This window comes from Asterias amurensis, chromosome 2 (assembly GCF_032118995.1).
Source record: "Asterias amurensis chromosome 2, ASM3211899v1".
NCBI lineage: Eukaryota > Metazoa > Echinodermata > Asteroidea > Forcipulatida > Asteriidae > Asterias > Asterias amurensis.
The window spans coordinates 9,337,073-9,358,529 of record NC_092649.1 but is presented as its reverse complement, the minus strand read 5'-3'; the positions used below and the strand labels follow the sequence as shown (position 1 = coordinate 9,358,529).

Here is a 21,457-nt window from a genome sequence, read left to right as displayed (position 1 = left end):
TTAATGAGCTTACTGTATTATGAGTAAGGGCTGGAGATTGAGACCAAAACAAACACTTTAACTCCCCAGCTCTTTCATACCAGCCAGATTAACATAGGCGTGTGGGTAGACTTGTGGACAAGTCGTTAAATGTATGTCGCGATGCGTTCAAACTCTCTCTGCGATTCCTGCAACACTGGCGATTCTCACGAGAACTGCAGCTGGCACAGTTAAACTTGAGATTTCATTTAGCGGGAGAGTAATGTTATCGTCAGCCAGCAGCTTTGCACGAGAGCAGTGATCTCGCAAGAGCAGTATTCAATTGCGGAGACCTGAATCATTATGCCACCACCACGACTTGACTATCACCGCGACAATCCATTAACGACTTGTCCACAAGTCTTAGCTTGTAGGCCGAGATGCACTAAATATACAAACACTCACTAAAGTATTCTGGTAGCCAATCAGCTGCCTATGGTACCAAGGCTGGAGGAAGTGATTTTGCCTGCATTCTAAAAAGCGTCAAAAGCAATCTTTTTGTTTACAGTATTTGTCATGTATCTCGGTCCATAAGCCAATGTGCATCTGCCTGGTATACATGTAACATCACAGAGCTGGGGAGTAGAAGTATTTATTTTGGTCTCACATCTCCAGCCCTTACTTATCACACCCGTAAGCTCGTTGAGGAAGTGATCCTAACACCTTAGTTTTGGTTGTCTAGAAGTTTATTCAAAACCATTCAAAATTAGAACCCCCCCCTGTAGTTTTCAGTTTTTTTATTGTTATCAATTTGGCTTATATTTGGTCAAGCCTTATAGGAGCAGTTTCGATAATGTTATCATTGACAAGATTTAAAAACACAATGCTGTTCGGATATCGTTGCTATTATAGCGACATCATGGTGAAACAAATTGCTTTTCTGATGTAGTTTGGGACGACCTACATTGTAGACATAGGCCTAAATAATAATAATAATGGACACTTTTATAGCGCCGGTATCCGCCACAAGCGCATAAGTGTCGTGGCCGAGCGGTTAAGAGCACCGAATGCAAACTCTGGTGTGTGGGTTCGTATCCTCAGCCATGACACTTGTGTCCTTTTAAAGCAAGACACTTTACCATTGCTTCGTCCTTCGGATGGGACGTAAAGCCGTTGGTCCCATGTGTTGTGTAACGCATGTAAAAGAACCCAGTGCACTTATCGAAAAGAGAAGGGGTTCGGCCCCTGTGCTCCTGGTTGTGGCTGCTTAATGCGCCGAAGCACCTTGTAAACCCTTATAAGTGCTACATAATTGGGTCTCAAAATCCATCACTGCAATAACCTATCTTTCTGAAAGTTTGTATATCTCAGCGCCTTGAGTACCTTGTTTGGTAGATACGTGCGCTATATAAGACTTTGATTATTACAAGCGGCGTTCGTGGTGCTGCTCTACAAAATAACAACCAATAAGCAATGAAAGTAACATAACATAATAAGAAAAAATAAACTTAACAAAATGCTTCTCTATGAAGATGAGTTTTAAACTGTTCTTGAATATGTTAAGTGAGTTTGAAAGTTTCACAGTTTCAGATAGGGAGTTCCAAAGCCTCGGTGCTACGCTCTGAAAACTTCTCTCCCCCCCCCCCCCCCCATCGATGTATATCTGCACAAGATCACTTAAATATGCTGGGGCATCACCTTGTAAGCTCTTGAAAACAATGGGGCACAGTGATTTAACCTTTTATTGGATGGGGAGCCAGTGCAAGTCAGTTACATATCACTGGTGTGATGTGGTCTGTTTTCTGAGGTACATAGGAGAGATGAAAAACGTGTGGGTAGTCCTGAGTTAAGAGGAGTAACTCGTCCTAAGTCGAGATAAGACTAGTCTTAACTCTTTGTGAAATCCACCCCTGGTGTGATAATGTGAAGTGCATAAAAGTCTGTTATTTAGCACTTGTAACTAGAGAGTGCACTTTATAAGTGAGGACAATTCGGCGGTAAGCAAAGCCGTGATATTGGGCCCAGAGCTGTTTGACTGAAATGTAAAGAGTCACCACATGTAGCAGTTTTTCAACCACAGCACAATAACAAACTTGCAAGCTGTTTTTAGTGCACTATACAGGCATTATTGCTGACGAGCTGCATCAATCCGCTGTAGATTAGCTTCATTATGAAGATCGTGATGTCAGAATTAGTTCCCCCTTAGCTCCATCTCACACTACAAAAGTCATGGCGATTTGTTACCACGGAAACGGCGAAGCCATTCACTCGTGAGCGTGAGCAAAGACAGCTTCTTTGTGAGCAGTAACGGATTAATTTTTGTAATTTTGAAGAACGTCACAAAGGGGTCAGATGTACATGTAGTCAAAATACTTCGCTGCGGATTTTACTTGTCAACAAGTTTGCAAACCAAATATTACCCTTCATAAGATTTCTGATCGAGCTTTGTTTTTTATTTTATCTGTAGTATTCCCAATTTTGTTGCTGTATTGTAGACTTTCAAATTTGTCAAATTCTAGGTTCATCTTTAAGTTCATTCATTGAGCGTTTTTTTCTTTTTGCATTTGTGGTAATTTGTGGACAAGTTAATTCTGTTTCTATTGTGTGTTTATTTGGTGAAAATTTTCAAGTTTGAAATGAAAAGGATCTATATATGTATAGTGGGATACATGTGTGCACTTTTATGTACAACATGTATTGAATACTGAATACAGTTGCAGTGACATAATCACAATTTTGCAATAAATAATTTGCATCAGTTGACATGTGCTCAACTCCTGCGAAATATTCGCTGCGAATACAGCCCTTTGACTTCAATATTCACTCTGCAAACCGGGCTTTAGGCTTTCCCATTTCACTCAGCTACATCTAGTGAAAGGGAATGGTCCATCAGAATACACTTGATGCATCCAATATTTACACTATATAATCGTTTCAGAAATGTAAAAATTGTGCCCACAATATTTATGACCACATCTACTATCATTGATGACTATTGACCCCTTGCACGCGCTTCACACGCAGTGACTGATGCCACGCTCACCATGTTGGTGGTCAATAGGTTTTCATGTGAACGCCACGTCGCCTAAAATGCGCACTTCATTGAATAACACACGTTGACATTGACCACCAAAATGGCCCATCCAAGATTATTCTGATGATGACGTCAGGTAAATTGGGTCAATAGATGAGTACTGTATTAATGTGTTATGCTATATTCTACATGGTTAGGATAACAAACATAGTCTAAAAGATTGGTTATGAAGTTCATACTGAAACCATAGTTTTCTGTGAAATATTTCCCTCTGAAATGATTTCATACTGTAACAGAAAACCTTAAAAGCGTCAACAGTTGATTTCTGTTGTTCAACCAAAACTACATATAAGGACAATGTTTACACGCTGTTCTCCTAACTCACTCACACGGTGAATTCAGTCAATATATTTACAGGTTTGTTATTTCATATCAATGGTTGATCACACAAAACATCTGTTTGTGACTCAATGTCAGCTCTACCTATTCGGTATTGAATAAAGACCAGGATTTGTTGTGTGTTTGGATTGACTTCAGATTTGACCTTGCACTGTTATTCACAAACATGAGGGAAAAGTGTACGCTTAAGTTGAATACTTTATTGACACTTCAGCCCTTTTTATATTTCAGAGCCTATTCACAGGAAAAAACCTGGAAGCTCATGGATGGGGATTTTTAGAATCCACCTCTACACCGTGTTAGACTTATTATTATTATTGTTATTATTATTGTTAATATTTATTTGGCCATTTCACAAAGAACAATAACAATACATGTAATTGCAAATAGGATTATAGTTATAGGGAAAAAAATAATGTGAACATGTTGAACACAACTACATGTAGGCATACATGCTAAATAGCAACTAAAGCACTGGTTCTGAATAAAGATGGATACAACAAGATAGCATGTGAAGAATAGATGGGAGTAGATTGGGTTTAAAGGATTTGGGAACTTTTTCAAAATGTCCATAGATTTACGTTAAACTTACAGTGTTTGAAGATAATGATAGTGGAAAGCTTCCCTTCAAATCTTACTTACTAAGGTGCTGTAGTTTTTGAGAAATGAGTAAAACAATGTCATGAAAATCCGTTTGTAAAAATGATTAAAATAATTTTCGTCTCATGAGACGAAAATTATTTTCATGACATTCTTTTACTCATTTCCCAAAAACTACCGCACCTCAGCACGTAGTATTTTCAGGGAAGCTTTCTACTATCATTATCTTCAAACTGTGTAAGTTTAGTGTAAATCTGTGGACATTGTGTTTTTTGTCCTACAAAAGTTACATAGACCCTTTAAGGACAGAAATAGGGTGGGAGAGGGAATGAACAGCAGGGAACTAGGGACAGAGATAACCCATTTTTGTGGACAAGTTGTTAAGGTTGTGATAGCCAATACACTCAGTAGCTCGCTCTTTGCAGTCGAGGACTGCTCTCGGGAGATGACTGCTCTCGCATGAGGCTGCTTGCTCCTCCCCCCCCCCCTTCCCTAATGCTCTCTTAAAGGCAGTGAACACTATTGGTAATCACTCAAAATAATTATTAGCATAAAACCTTTCTTGGTGAGTAATGGGGAGAGGTTGATAGTATAAAACATTGTGAGAAATGGCTCCCTCTGAAGTGCCATAGTTTTCGAGAGAGAAGTAATTTTCCACGCATTTGTTTTCGAGACTTCAAGTTTAGAACTTGAGGTCTCGAAATCAACTATCTAAACGCACACAACTTCGTGTGACAAGGGTATTTTTTCTTTCATTATTATCTCGCAAGTTCGACGACCAATTGAGCTCAAATTTTCACAGGTTTGTTATTTTATGCATATGTTGAGATACACCAACTGTGAAGGCTAGTCTTTGACAATTACCAATAGTGTCCACTGCCTTTAATAATCACAAGAGCAGTAGTCTCGTCAGGGCCAGCAGTCTCGCGAGAAAATACGAAGGAGTCAGAACACTATCATCGCAAGAAAAACATTTTACGACTTTTCCACAAGTCCACCTCTTGTTAGTTTCACACTTGGTTCAATATTCCTAGGGATAATGAGGACTCAGTATGCCCTGAGGTTAACTCCATTAGAATGGTTTATTCACTGCAGAAATTTAAAACATTGATCTTACAATAATATTTACGAAAACTATAGCTTTCTAAACATACAGTACAATTTAAAACAGTATTTGTCAATGAAAAATTCACCCCTTTTTTTCTCCATAGTGATATTTTCAACAAACAAAACATTTAGCCTGATCCTATTACATATAAAGCATTATAGTTTTCTCAATTATCATAGACCATCAGCTTTTGCATAAGCCAGGCACTTTGTGATTGACGTCAGACCCTTTTATTATGCCGCTAAACGGATTCCCAAACATCAAATAAATCAGTTTCCTTTATGACTGTTGGTGCGGGTATGAAAGTTATGTTTGCCTTCCAACCTGTCATAAAGTACTCTGTTCATTAATATTTAATTAATATTCATAAAAACCCTAGAGTCAATTTCACAAAGCATTAAGACTCATCTTAATCTGAGTTTTCAATATCACCGTGATTTGCATTGTGACATTACACATAACATAGCAGTTAAGATTGATACACAGTAAAATCGATCTTAGCTGTTTGTGAAATCGGCCCCTGTTAGACTATCTCAAATAACCCCATTGTTGCTATGAAAGTGGCCATACTTTTGGGCAGGCCGTATGTGCATCTGAAGGCGTACATCAATGAATCACGCAGCAGGCAGCGTTCTAGGTTTGATTTCTATGGCACACATAAGCACACACACAAGCTTGTATACGCCTGCGACAGTGGACCTCTTATTGTCTCTCTTTTGTTTGTACTCTAACTTTTTTTGCAACAGCTTTCGTTGGTTTTGTACACAGTTTTCAACTGTGGACCTTTCCCAAAACGTGTACTCAAGTGTCCTCTTTTGTTATAGATCCGCGGTTTGAATGTGTATACATGTACCAACTCACACCCGCACATGCTCACAGACGCCATGCTGTGGGAAAGGTATTTGAATGGTAACATCATATTCGGTACGGTCTAATGGACAGTTTAACAGTGAATACGTGAATCACAATACACAAAAAAACATGTTTACTGAAACGTACAGCCAAAGTGTATCACCTTCCCTTGGTGATTTCAAGAGTGCCTTAAAGACGCACCTTTTCTTACAATAGTTTACGTTCTTGTATTGTTGTATCGTTATGCTTGTAGTGGTATTATTTGTTATATATATATATATTTATGTTGTTGTTGATTTATAGTGTACTTCTTTGTAAAGCGCTTAGAGAATTAAGTGTTAATTATTAGGCGCTATATAAATCGAAAGTTATTATTATTATTAAAGGTTGGTTGCCAATAACTCTGGTTTATAAACAGGCCTGTGTTAAAAGTTGGCCTGTTTTGTCGGAACTGATGGAGTACAATTTAAAAATCATTATAAAAAGTAGTAATGCCCACTGGAAGGTTTAGTAGTCCTGACAGGCCTTCAAATAACCCACGGCACCCACAGCGATTGCCGTGGTGCCCTGTGCTTTAGCTGTGGTGCCCTGTAAAAGGTTCCTGTACAAATATACATTTTCCTCATAGAGGTGCCCCTTACCCAAGGAAAATTGCTGTGCCTCTTTAAAGCCATTATACACTTTCGGAACAGAAAACAAACAAAAAAATCACAGATTTTAATACAAATAACTTACATGATTTACCGAAGGTAAGAGTGAAAGACTTCTCTTGAAATATTATTCCATGAAATGCTTTACTTTTTGAGAACACCTTAAAACAATTATCAACTCTCGTAAGCGAGAATTACGGATTTATTTTAAACACATGGTCATGACACGGCGAAACGTGCGGAGACAAGGGTGGGTTTTCCGGTTATTTTCTCCCGACTCCGATGACCGATTGAGCCCTAATTTTCACAGGTGGTTATTTTATATATAAGTTGTGATACACGAAGTGTGGGCCTTTGGACAATACTGTTTACTGAAAGTGTCCAATGGCTTTAAGAGTGAAGTTCAAGGCCAGTCCTGATTTTAAACACACATTGTAAAAAATGTTTCATTCTGATGCATTTATGGAATAGCAATCACAACCAGTATAATAGGCAAACAAAGTTGTACTCAAACACTCAAAACTAATGAACACAATAAAAAATGTACTATTCACATCTGAATGGAAGAAATAGCATTTTTACAGATCGAGTTGAGAGGTGGTGTTTACTAGCCTGTAGCAGTTTTAATTAACAATGTACGTACGCCTGGCTAGTGTTAAGGGTGAGCCTTGACAACAGTTTTGTTAGGTTTTCGGGGTATGTTGTTACTGCAAGCAGTAGAATATTGTTACCACTCTTGAGATTGAGTTTGATATTGTGTCTGTCTGCCTAAAAAATCTTCAATCAGATTAATATACATTTGAGGTACTGGCGTCTTTTTCATACTCATGACATACAATTAAAGTATGAGTGTGATGAGTCACAAAGCAGAGTTTGCCCTGTAGCTTTTCCAGTGACTAGCCAGTAGGACCAACAAGCTTGTAATTTCACTAGCTTTTTCACGAGTTAGTATTTCATATTCAAATGGGAAGCTTTTCAACACTGAACATTATTTCTCCTGGTTTGATTGATAGCAACATTGTTAGATTTCCATAGTGAAGTGGGTCCCCACCGGATGCCTCTGTTTTTTATCAATGTTTCCTTATAAATGCAATTTTTAAACAATAATTATTCCTCTTTTCCATCTGCATAAAATAATATAGTTTTAATAACTCTAACTCTCTATGTTTTTTTTATAAGCCAGTAGCATAGGAAACAAACGCCCACAGGCCACAGTTATTAGGTTATCTTTGATTTCCACTGGCATGTGTTGCTGGCTTTAGTGTTTGTTCATTTGTCATTTTTAATAATAATATTGTCACGTGGGAATGCAAAATTAAAAATATATAAAAAATAACGTAAAACAAAATAGTTCAAAACAGAACTCAAAAATTATTATGCCATGGAAAAATTTATTTCCACCTGTAACAATAAGTTGGCCAGTTTCTATCATAAATGGGATCACTATTCTGTTCTTTTCAAATATGTATACCATATGTTTGTTTCGACGATCTGATGTACTTTTTGTGAAATGTTGTGAATAAACCATTACCGGGATAAAAAAAAAAAAAAAATAAAAAATAAAACATCTGGACGATTTATGAAAAGTAAATTTTGACATGGTCACTGGTTTTTTAAACTGTTAAGGGAGACCAACTTCATTAGTTGCCGCACCTACACCATGATTAATCCTTCCATCCACTGCTCCTAAACGAGCTTGATTAAATTGAGTTCCGGTTTCATGTATTGATTTCAATTGATAGCAAATGAACTTAAGACTTTGCCTACTGTGCAGACATTATAACATACTTCACACCATGATCCATGATCCATGGCTCATTGCTTGTTCAAACATGTACAACAAATATAATACTGTAGAGATTGTTTAAAATTGAAAATTGTTCAGTATTTGGGGAATTGGGGGAGGGGTGGTGATGTGCATGGAGAAGGAAAGTTTAATGTTGATTAGAATAAATAATAATTAGTTAGTTGGGGTCTTAAATAATTGTTGAAGGGTGGTAATGAATTTTCATTTCAGCATAGTAGGCAAAGAAACAAATTCTGCACAGTAGGCTCGTAAAGAAACAAATTCTGCTGCATGTTAAAAAAAATAATACATAAAGTGTAGCTGTTTCCCCCTTTACTTTTGGTCTTAAATTTTGTTTAAAGACAGTGGACACTATTGGTAATTGTCAAAGACCAGTCTTCTTACTTGCTGGATCTCAACATATGCACAAAATAACAATCCTGTGAAAATTTCAGCTCAATTCAATCGGTCATCGAATTTGCGAGATAATAATGAAAGAAAAAACACCCTTGTCACACGAAGTTGCGTGCTTTCTGATGCTTGATTTCAAGACCTCAAGTTCTAAATCTGAGGTCTCAAAATCAAATTCGTGGAAAATTACTTCTTTCTCGAAAACTACGTTATTTCAGAGGGAGCCGTTTCTCACAATGTTTTATACTATCAACCTCTCCTCATTACCCGTTACCAAGTAAGTTTTTATGCTAATAATTATTTTGAGTAACTACCAATAGTATCTACTGCCTTTAAGTGTAGATTTACAAGGGTCTTAAGTCTTAAATTTATTAGATTTTGGGTGCCGTGGCTGAGCGGATAAGAGCACCGAACTCAAGCACAGGTGTTTCTGTTCTGCAGAGTGTGGGTTCGATTCCCGGTCGTGACACTTGTGTCCCTGAGTAAAAAAAGATTATTATTAAATACCTTGTTATTTCTCTGGGGTTCTTTGGTGACGAAGTGATCAAGTTCACATTTCTCAGAACCCTTGGCTTCACAACCAAAATGAATGAATGAATGAAATTAACTGGAATCTTTGTTTATAAATCTGAATGTTCTTGTGTTATTATTTTATCTGTCTGCAGACGACCACTAAGAATGGAACACAGTTTTGTGAAACACTTTTCCATACAAATGCATTTGGTAAGTTTTGATACATAGTATAGTTTTTTTTTTTCTTTTTCTTTGTTTCTTTGTTTGTTTGGACGATCTTCCTGTTAAGTGAACTCTGCAATTTCCCACCTACAAGGGGATATAAACAAGCTGGCAATAGCCATCTCTCTCATACAAGCATTTGTTTAACGTCTATGATTTATGAATTGTACAAATCAAAAGATGGTTTTGTAGGATGCGCTTAACAAAAAAGGCCTTCGAGAAAGACTCTGCTAGGGTCGAAACGTCAGGCCATTAACTATTTTTTGCATTTATACTCTCGGTCCAGTTGGTTGGTAAGTTGTTTGCAACAGCTAATTCTATTTTCTCATCTTTATAACAAGTTAGCTTTTGGATAAGCCTACACAAGTTCGTTTTCGGGTCGCTACTAAGGTTTGACTCTACCTTTAAAGCCTGACCAATAAGCTAGTAAAATTTGTGATTGTTCTTGGGTTTTTGGGGGGAGGAAGAACTGCTGAAATTTTAAAGATTTTGACAGCCCCTGTTCCTTATTGCTAAAATAATTGGACTTGGTCAAATAGTTCATTTGTGACCCACTCTGTGAAAATGAGTCAGATGTCGCCCAATGCATTTTAAGTTATGGACAGTTTAATGTGGGGGGGGGGGGGGGTGGGAGGGAAGGGAAACTTACTTTTTAAGATCTTTATTTGCATAGTTAACCTTTAGAACACTTACTTTAGGGCAATAAAGCTATGAATACAACAATTCATACTTATGTCTAATTTGTATACTTTTGCGCGAAATGGTAGTTTAAAACATCACTTTACTTGTAATTCGTTTTTTTCAGAAAAAAATTATGTATTGGCTAATTTCAAATGGGAGTAACTCAGCAACGCGACACACCCCAAAGCTTAGACTTATACCAAATTACTGCTGCTGGTGTGTTCTTTCCAGCCATGCATACAACTCTATTCATGAAATTGTCAACATCTGACTCATTTTCACTTTGCGGGTCACATTTGTGTATATTCGAGGTCTGCTAGGAAACCACATCTCCTAGGTTATACATTTTTAGAAGTAGCAAAGGTTTAAAGGGAAGGTACACGTTTGGTAATTACTCAGAACAAATATTAACTTAAAAACTGACTTGGTAACTAGCATTGGAGAGCTGTTGATAGTATAAAACATTGTGAGAAACAGCTCCCTCTGAAGTAGCATAGATTTCAAAGTTGAGGTAATTTCTCACTAAAATAATAAAAGACTTCTAGCTAGAAGTCTTTTTATTTATTTATCTGAAAGCACACAAATTCGTCCAACAAGGGTGTTTCCATCATTTCTCCCAACTCCGATGACCAATTGAGCTCAAATTTTCACAGGTTTGTTATTTTATGCATATGTTAAGATTCACAAAGTGAGAACACTGGTCTTTTACAGTTACCAATAGTGTTCTTTCCCTTTAACATCTCATGAAAGTGCACATTAGTGTTTAGATGTAACCGATACTTTTAGAAAGACTCTGCTAGGGTCGAAACATCAGGCCATTATGAGAAGCTTTTTTCTTGCAATATTTTCAGTGTATACAAGTTTTAAATTTAAATGTAAATTCATCTCAATTCCGCTTGGCCGCGCTAAGATATTTTGTTTTTTAGCAATAAACCATCAATAATATTAAAAGTAATCGTTTTGTTTTCACAAATGTTACAAATTTGCCTCCATTCTGCAGATATTTGTCCGAATCTCTTCCTTCTTCCAGATGGCTTTGGTAATGACGACAGACCAAGGCCAGCCGAGAACATCTCTGTGGAAGATATAAGCAAGAATTTCCTATCATCAGAAACTGGCGAGATGGAACAGTATACCTGCTTAAGGATCTCCACAAAAATTGACCGATATAGTAAGTTTAGAACCCAGTTTCAAAGAGCTGCCTTTTTAAGGCTCTAGACGCATTGTGGTAATTACTCAAAAATTAAAACAATTACTACTTAATGTATTTCATTTATAACTAGTTCAAGACTTTAATAGTATGAGTCAATTCAATGATGGCTTGCTTTTTGCTTTTTGGTATATTGTTGGTACACTTACACCTCACGCGCTGGTGCTTCTGTTCAGGAGGGTGTGGGTTTTAATCCCAGTCATGACACTTGCAAGACACTTATCTATAATTGATTCTCTTCACCCAGGGCCAAATGGGGACCTGTGAGGGCAGAGATGGTGGACACTATTGGTAATTACTCAAAATAATTATTACCATAAAACCTTACTTGGTGACGAGTAATGGGGAGAGGTTGATGGTATAAAACATTGTGAGAAACGGCTTCCTCTGAAGTGCCAAAGTTTTTGAGAAAGAAGTAATTTTCCACGAATTTGATTTCGAGACCTCAGATTTAGAACTTGAGGTCTGGAAATCAACCAATTAAGCGCACATAACTTCGTGTGAAAAGGTTGTTGATTTCTTTCAATATTATCTGGCAACTTCGATGACCGATTGAGCTCAAATTTTCACAGGTTAGTTATTTTATGCATATGTTGAGATACACCAACTGTGAAGGCTAGTCTTTGACAATTACCAATAGTGTCCACTGCCTTTAAGGCCCAGTGACCAAGGGTAATAACGTTGGGAGCACTTTGAGATGCCCTTCGGCCGTGAAAAGCGATATATAAAAACTGGTTATCATCATCATTATCCCACTCAGTACTTAAGCAGCATGCAGCATCAGAGTCCAGCATTCTCCAGAAGACGATCAGAGCATACTGATCGAAACGTCGAGTTAATCCAACGGTTCTTTTCAGAACCACCCCAACTCATTCAGAGATCATTACATGGTGTTACCGCAAACTCTTCTATATCTTATTTCCAATGCAAAGTTTCAAATCCTACTTATCATCATTATCATAAACAGGGTTTGCATTCAATTCGTAATTCAAGTATCACTATTAGTGTGGGGACATAAACACAAAATTTCTCCAAACTCTTTTAAGGGGAAGGGGAGGATATTGAAAACATATATATATTTTTGTACGCTTGTGAAAACGTTGTTAGTTGTGAACAACTCCTAATAAAAATTGTCTTTTGATTTCGGCATTGTAGCTGCATCAAAAACAAAGGGGATTCAGATATCACTACGAGGGAAGGAGCAACCAGATCTTTCTAAGTTCCTTTGCTTCAGCATGAACTTCAGCAGTGGTCTAAAATACAGTTCTGTGGAAGGGGTGAGCATAAAAATCAAAAGTGGTAGTCGTTCTAACTTCTTGATAATAGTAGTAATAATAATTATAATAGTAATAATAGTAATAATAGAGGGAATAGAAGAGCGGTAATGGGTTCTTAATTTGCCCATTTGCCCATTTAAAACCAGCAGGGTCTAAACAGCCTTTTAAGAACAGGTCACTGCTCTTTTATTCCCATTCATAAATGTCCTTTTGTTTAAAAAACAAAAACAGTTTCAAAATCTGTGCTAATCCCAAAAGTTTTTAAGTTTGTAAATTTTTAAAAACTTTAAATCCTGCTGTAGTGAATTGTTCTTGTTCAACCCCAAATCAAAAGTTAAATGACACAACTTATGCCCAAATGAGACAATAATACTCCATTAGGGGACTTGAAGTTGTCTTACTAAAGAGATTAAAAGCAGTGGACACTATTGGTAATTACTCAAAATAATTTATAGCATAAAACCATACTTGGTAACAAGTAATGGGAGCGGTTGGTAGTATAACACACTGTGAGAAACGGCTCCCTCTGAAGTAGACTAGTTTGAGAAAGAAGTAAGTTTCCACAAATTTGATTTTGAGTCCTCAGATTTAGAATTTGAGGTCTCGAAATCAAGCATCTGAAAGCACACAAGATATGCGGGGTAGTTCTTTGTGGTGTTCTCACTGGTGCAAATCTTTGTGTAAACCATTCATGGTTCTGAAGCTTGACCGGTTTGATTATTGACCATTATACCTATTGACTGTTTAGTACAGATGACTGTAATTTTTGCACATTTGATTTGTGACTTTGCCTCATTGTCATTCATGTAGCCAACTTCAGCAACATGTCATCATTGCAAATGTGGTATCTTTTTACAGAGGAACACCTCAGCTTTGCATTGATATATAACTTAACACCAACAGAGTAATAAGTGATAAAAATATACTTGATTGAAAAAAGTTTCCTAACTTTGTGTGAGCAGTTTATGTTGAGATACAGCAAGTGAGAAGACTTGTCTTTGACAATTACCAATAGTGTCCAATAGTGTCCAGTGTCTTTAAACAATGTTTGTGATGTTTCCTCTTCTATAGCACAACATTACCACTGAATGCTTTTGCGGTTTGAGACCCCAACGAGAGTATGACGTATCAGTAACAACAATGCCAGTGGATGGGCTTGATGATATCCATGACACAACTAGATCTAAAAATCATGAAACAACTGGTAAGATTATTGAAGTATTTTGAGAAAAACTCTGCTAGGGTCAAAGCTAAAACTATTTTTTTGAAGTATTTTGCTGTCACAATATCAAGGTTGCACATTGTGTTTGGATTGGGCGCTTCGAGGCTATAAAAAGAATTTGTTTTGTAAAGAATATGGTCAGTACAATTCTTTGTATGTGTAATGTTTCACACTATCCCTTGAAAATGTCTGGTTTTTAATGTAATTTCATGACAGAAGATGGGTGCCATTTTGTAGAACTAAATTATTTTACTCCACAAAGTGGCGAACTGTATGTTCCACTGTTATATTTTTGGAGATACTAAAATCTCTGGCCTGTGATCCAGTGTCAAGTTCAAGTTCAAGAGGTAATGCAATGAGACACTTTAGTGTCTCGCTGATATTCCCCCCAAAAATATGGGAAAATATGTGAAAATTGAAATGTGACTCACTTATTAGAGATTGTCTCAAAGTGTTGTCTGTATATGAGGGAATAAAAGGGTAGCGAAGAGTTCTTTAGCGGCCGTTTAAAACCGGCAGGGTCTTGGCTGTCCGAGTCACTACTCCTTTATTTCCATTCATAAATGCCTTTTTGGTTTAAAGGTGTAATAAAGTAAGAAACTCTTTGCTTGAGCCCTGCATGTTCGTGTGTAGCATTCTTATGACTGAGACAGTTTTCGTATTATATGTTTCGCGTAGTCTTGGTGCAAGATGTTTGTTGTTTTCCTTTCACACACAGCGCGGCAAATTCACCAACAGCGACCGCCCCGCTTGTAGCGAAAAACGTCTAGCACCAAGACTAGCGCATAGTATCCGAAAACAACTGGTTATAAACAGAGCTCCAGCTGGTCATTATCAACCGTTTAAACACCCGCACGTGATGCGCTCTCCACTTATAGGAATAAAAAAAAGTGTCTGAGGTATTTATAAGTTACTTCTAAATATAATGGCAACAAAAACTTACTTGGTTAGAAGTACAGCAGCTTTTTTAGATATAAAGCATTTTGAGGATCATTTTACTTTGGTTGTGGAAAAGTGTATCAATTTTTATCCCTAATGAGTTGGGGTGTTTCTGAAAAGAACTGTTGGTTTCAACTCCAGTTGAAACCTGTAGTATTCAGAAGGAATTGAAACCAACGGTTCTTTTCAGAACCACCCCAACTAATTAGAGACAGTCATTACATGGTGTTACTGCAAACCTTTCTATATCGTATTTCCACCATGCAAAGTTTTAAATCCTACCAATATTTACAGCTTTCTCCAGAAGACGATCAGAGCATACTGATCGAAACGTCGAGTTGAAACCAACGGTTCTTTTCAGAACCACCCCGACTCATTAGAGATAGTCATTACATGGTGTTACCGCAAACCTTTCTATATTATGATATTTATCCCCCCCAAAAAATGTCATTCTGAGAACCCTTACTGTGAGTAATGATCGTCTATTCGTTTCAGATCGTCTATTCCAATTATGGATTATTCTTCCTCAGATATCTCAACAGCACAACCACCTTAAAGACACTGGACACTATTGGTAACTGTCAAAGACCAGTCTTCTCACTTGGTGTATCTCAACATATGCATAAAATAAAAAAAACAAAATTTGAGCTTGATTGGTCGTCGGAGTTGCGAGATAACTATGAAAGAAAAAAACACCCTTTTCACACGAAGTTGTGTGCTTTCAGATGCTTGATTTCGAGACCTTAAATTCTTAACTTGAGGTCTCAGAATCAAATTCGTGGAAAATTACTTCTTTCTCGAAAACTACTTCACTTCAGAGTGAGCCAATTCTCACATTGTTTTATATCAACCTCTTCCCATTACTCGTTACCAAGTAAGGTTTTATGCTGATAATTATTTTGAGTAGTTACCAATAGTGTCCACTGCCTTTAAGAAATTTTTTATTTGTTATTATCATTAGATTTCTGTGTGATCAAACTTCGTTTTTAGGTTGTAGCCATGCCGACAAAATAAATGACGCCCGCTGTTACAAGAGTGTAGAAGGTAAGTCGCTTGGTGCCATATTCAATATAGCCTGAGGCACCTGGCTGGAAAAAAATGTGGGAAGCATTTCATGTAGAGCTCAAGGCACCATTCAGAAACATAAATGTAATTGTTGTTTTTCAATGTTTGTGTGCCGAACCAATCATGATATTCGGTTTCCAAATTTTTGATTCTCTCTTTTGATTGTTTGTTTTGTTTTCTGGGTTGAGCAAAGAAACACTTACAATAGCGGGATTAGAATCAATGACCTCTAGATAAACAAGTCGGCACTTTACAGACTGAGCTATCTAACCCTTTGTTGGCGATCTCCCTATTTTGTCAGTACATGCATGTATCTTGTTCAGGGGTTTCAGTTAGAAACTGTTATTTGCCGAGTAGCCAGGATCACACCCAAGTTTACAAAACAATCAGGGAAGCTGGAGCTTTGTTAGTTTTATTTAAAGCCATTGGACACTTTCGGTACAGAAAGAAAAGAAAAAGTTCACAGATTTACAAATACTTTGCAACGTTTTACGGAAGGTAAAGGTGAAAGACTTCTCTTGAAATATTAGTCCATGAAATGCTTTACTTTTTGAGAAAACATTAAAACAATATCAATGTCTTGATAGCGAGAATTACGGATTTATTTTAAAGACATGTCATGACACGGCAAAACGTGCGGAAAACAAGGGTGGGTTTTCATGTTATTTTCTCCCGACTCCGATGACCGATTGAGCCTAAATTTTCACAGGTTTGTAATTTTATATATAAGTTGTGATACATGAAGTGTGGGACTTGGACAATACTGTTTACCGAAAGTGTCCAATGGCTTTAACAACTTTATTTGAAATGAAATGTTGCTTTTTAACTTTTTATCTTTGACCCACCCATGTTTGGTTTTTTTTGGGGGGGGGTGGGAAATGAAAATTCTGAACTGCTCCAGAGTTTGGACAAGGTCATAACTTAACCCGCATGTAAAGATTTCTGTTTGTATCTTGCATGAGAACTGTAATGCCTTTTGCATTTTGCATTTAATTCATAGAAATATAACCCGGAGAAAGCTGAGTGTCTCATTGTGCCTTCGGTTTCGTTGCGATACCATTTTTATGGGCGCACATACGCAATTTTGTTATGCATGTATGGCAAAATATTTTTAAATATTTTGTCATACATTGACGTCGTAGTTGACCAATGAACACACTAGAAACGGTCTATGTGTGCTGACATCTTGTCCTTTTGCCATACACGCGTATCACGTGATGCTCATATTGCTATACACGTGTGTCGTGCAATGATCATTTTGCTATACACGCGTGTCGCGCGATGATCATTTTGCCATACACTCGTATCGCGCAGTGGTATCGATACGCTGCATCAACAGACGACACAGAGGGTGGACAAGATAAGTATTCTCCGGGTTCTATTTCTATTTAATTCTATCTGCAGCTTCTAACAAAATGGCTGATACTCATGCCCTGACTACGGGGCTGTGGCTACAGCTGCATCATGCATTGAAGTAATAGCCACAGCTGTAGCCACTAGTTTGGATATAGAAGAGTGACATTAGAAATTTGTGAGTTGAAAAGTATATTGTATACTCGATACTTCCCCGATTCATGTGAACCAAATTCCTAGGCATATTACACGGCTGGGATTTGAACCTACAACCCATATAAATGTTTCTAGTCTTTTATTACTATTTTTGTTGATGATTTGCATGATTTAAACATTAAACAATTAACCCTTTTACAGCACTCTGGGAGCCAGACTGCATTCTAGTGGAACAAAACCTCACGACTGGATTCTACAACTTGTTTGATTTTTCATTCAACGTGGCACCGTCCCACTATAATTTTGATAGCTACAAGTTTTACATCTATTCTGGTCTTTACCCAATTTATTGGCCGACTATTGACATGGTGGGTATATACACAAAATAAAACAATCTTTACCTTTAAAGGCAGTGGACACTATTGGTAATTACTCAAATTAATTATCAGCATAAAATCTCACTTGGTAACGAGTTACTGGGAGAGGTTGATAGTATAAAACATTGTGAGAAACGTCTCCGCTCTGAAGTGACGTAGTTTTCGAGAAAGAAGTAATTTTCCACGAATTTGATTTCGAGACCTCAAGTTTAGAATTTGAGGTCTCGAAATCAAGCATCTGAAAGCACACATTTTCGTGTGACATGGGTGTTTTTGACTTTCATAGTTTATCTCGCAACTCATTTTTTACATGCCTGCTAATTTGCATTGCTCATACTAATGTAGAGTCTGTGCTTCTTATAAGTGTGCATTGCATGAACAAAAATGTTAGTTTTTGACATATAAACATTGTCACACAAGCCTGAGTTAGTGGTTTATAAATAGTCAAGATCAAATAGGCATCCTTGTCCCAGAATTTGTTTGTTTGAATATTTGTTTTTAAAGCTTAAGCTCATTTAAAAAAAAAAACAGTAATGAGTAATTTTGTCGTTGGATTTTCTTCACAGACATAATTTACAACAAAGATTTGAATTCAGAAAAACATTTGTTCTTCGTTCGATAAACGTGATGTCTCGTTTCGATTATGCAAGCAACTTTCACAGTCTATTGAGGAATGAACTAAGCACATCCTCTGAAAGTGTGACAACTCCCCAGTTCACAAGGACTCTATCTATTGGAAAAATTAATGGATCACAAAAGTGAATATGGAGTTCATCTTTAATAAAGGCCACTTGGCCCTCAGCCATGTCATAATAATGTTCATATAGTTATTATGACTCTCTTACGTATGTTTATAATACAAATAAATGGAATGCAATTTTCATGTATGCATTTATGCATGATTGGTTATTTATTGAGGTTATTGAATTAACATCTATTAAACGGTTATTCATTATTCATAATTCATTATTCATCATACAACACTTGCTTGACTACTATTTCTGTCTTTTCTACAACAGTCCACAGCAACTGTAGTTAACAAGACGTGCAGTCAGTCCGGCAAATCAATGCCCTTTGTGACATATTCATCTAATAGCCAGGATTGGTCTACTACTGATGGCCAGCTTAAGGCAATGGTAACTTATGACAAGTGCTAGTTCTCAAAGTCAAAATGAAAGCCACAATGTTTCATTGGATGTTTGTTAAGATCATTTTATTATACTTTAAACAAATGTTTCTTACCATATTCATTTAAAAAGAATGCTTTTATAGCCCAAAACAACCAATTTGAATGCAACAAGCCCTTAATTACGAGAAAGTTTACCTTTTTTTATTTGTCTTCCTTTTTTCACGCAGGTCGTGCCAAATCCAAGTGACGACGTTTGTTTGGATGAACAGAACAGTAAAATAAATTGCAAAACTTCATTACCGCAAACATTTCTTGTTCTAAGTAAGTACATCTGTATCAATGGTTTAGCATCAGTACAGGGTGATGCAAAAGGAAAATATTTAACTGCACGTTTTGGAATATTTTGAAAATTCTATTTAACAAGCCTTTTTGAGATATGGCGGACACAATGCTACAACACTATAAGGTTTGGGTAAATTTGTGCGTATACACCCAAACCAAATAATACACTCCTATCACGTCCACCATACCTCAAAAAGGCTTATGGCATTAATTGATATTGATCCTAAAAATAGTTAATGGTCTGATGTTTCAACCCTGGCAGAGTCTTTCTCGGAGGGGCAAATGACAATTCACAACATATAGGAATAGGTTTAACCAAACATGGGGGTGAGAGAATAACCAAATTGGGATTGGAACTCAAGACCCCTGACACCCTGAGCAGATGCTCTACCGCTTGAGCTATGAATAAGTGTTTAAAAATGCTATGTCAGATTTGTGGCCGATTTTACCAAAAATTTTTGATTTAAAATTCAATAGGTATTTTGAAGGGGGTCGAGAAAGTTACAAGCTTTCATTTGAGCCATTGCTCGAAAAAGTCCGCCAATTATTAGTAGCAGTGAAATAAAGTGCTCCAAATTATTTTTTGTCGGTATCCCAACAATATATCACTTGACCAATTCTAATGTGTTTTATAAGAAACGTTTTAAATTTTTGTCATGGTTCCTGACCATTAAAAGTAAAAGTTGTTAAAAAAAATCGTTAAATCGACATAGCATCTTTAAGTGTAACGGAAAATGTTGGATGAAATACATGACTAGAGAGAGAGAGACAGAGAGGCAGACAGCATGCAGAAAAACAAGGGGTAAACAATTAATGTAGCCCCTTTCACATGAGAGCAATTTAGCAAAGGTCCTTTGCTAAATTGTAGCATGGTTGTCAAATGTTACAAAATGTACCTCGTGTGAAAGGACAACAATTTTTGTCTACTGTTCAAGTTCTCTTGCAAAATCTTGTCAATTGTTGCTACATTTTACAACCTTGCTAAAATTAAGCAAAGGACCCCAGTTAAATTGCTGTCCTGTGAATAGCACCGATAAGGCGACAAGGAGGGGAGTGGGCGTGGAGGGAAGGGGCTGGTTTGACCACCAGAAGTTGGAAACACCAGGTGTGACGATGGAGAAAAAGTAATTATTAGTGAATGAGGCAGGCTAAAAAGAGGAAAGGGAGAAAGGGAAAGATAATATCATAATAATAATAGTAATATTTAAAATTTATATTGCGCCCCTTACATACAAAATGATCAAAGGCGCAGAACACATGTTAAAAAGTAGAGTGGAAGAAAAAGACAAAGAAAAAAGACTGGTCACCAGGCCAGTGCCCAAACAGAAGTGTGGGGATACGTCTGTCCCGCCAACAGAGAACTTATTAATTACTTATTACATAGGCCTATCTCTGCTGGCATCGGTAATGTTTTGACCTTTTCAGGAGACAGATGCCTCTAACCCTATCTATGCTAAAATTCTTAAGTAACCGGCAAGGTGACCGTAGAAGAATACACACTAAAAAGCGGTTTTAAAAAGGTGGGTTTTTATATTACATTTAAAAGAGATGAGTTTATGTTCGCTACGTATGTGAAACGGTAGCGCATTCCAAAGCTTAGCGGCTGCCACTGAAAAAGCCCTGTCACCAAATGTAGTCAACATTTTACCAGGCACATGTGCGAGTGGAATACAGAAAAATATTGCCCTTCTGCGACCCATATCCAACAAGGCCGAAAGCCTCCTTAAGTGGAGGTTAGGTTATGTTTTGCTTTTGGTTTTGCATGCGCAAAGTTTAGAATGTAATCTTTGCACTGACTGCCTGCACTGACTGTATGCGGAGTGGGAGGCAGTGGCACTCATAATACGCACAGTGCAATATAACAACTGGGAGTATGTTATCCTCTGATATCACACTCCGGTTCGAGCATCTGATTGGAGGATTAGCGCGTACTGGAAGTTATTGGTCATTTCCTTCTTGGATGTTCAGACTGGTTGAAAGCCTAAGAACACATTAGAATTATGTAAGGAACTTTATCCACCATGTACCTGTTTTTACTTTGTATCTAAAACCAGGTGATCCATGCACTGAAAACCCGTGTGGTGTTCATGGAAACTGCACATCAAAAGTAGAGGATTACATTTGTAACTGTGATCCAGGATTCACCGTTTTTGACAAGACATGCAAAGGTATT

At 37.2% G+C, this 21,457-nt stretch overlaps 1 protein-coding gene across 1 annotated transcript in view; it reads left to right on the top strand.

Annotated features, from left to right (window-relative positions):
* LOC139953844 (uncharacterized) overlaps window positions 1–21,457 on the top strand; it is a 37,758-nt gene that overhangs the window by 5,896 nt on the left and 10,405 nt on the right. The window contains exons 2-10 of the mRNA XM_071953426.1: window positions 9,464–9,521; window positions 11,215–11,385; window positions 12,580–12,701; window positions 13,773–13,905; window positions 15,853–15,906; window positions 17,638–17,804; window positions 18,833–18,949; window positions 19,170–19,263; window positions 21,339–21,452. Of these exons, the coding sequence (XP_071809527.1) occupies window positions 9,464–9,521; window positions 11,215–11,385; window positions 12,580–12,701; window positions 13,773–13,905; window positions 15,853–15,906; window positions 17,638–17,804; window positions 18,833–18,949; window positions 19,170–19,263; window positions 21,339–21,452 (1,030 nt within the window). The remainder of the gene's footprint in view (window positions 1–9,463; window positions 9,522–11,214; window positions 11,386–12,579; window positions 12,702–13,772; window positions 13,906–15,852; window positions 15,907–17,637; window positions 17,805–18,832; window positions 18,950–19,169; window positions 19,264–21,338; window positions 21,453–21,457) is intronic.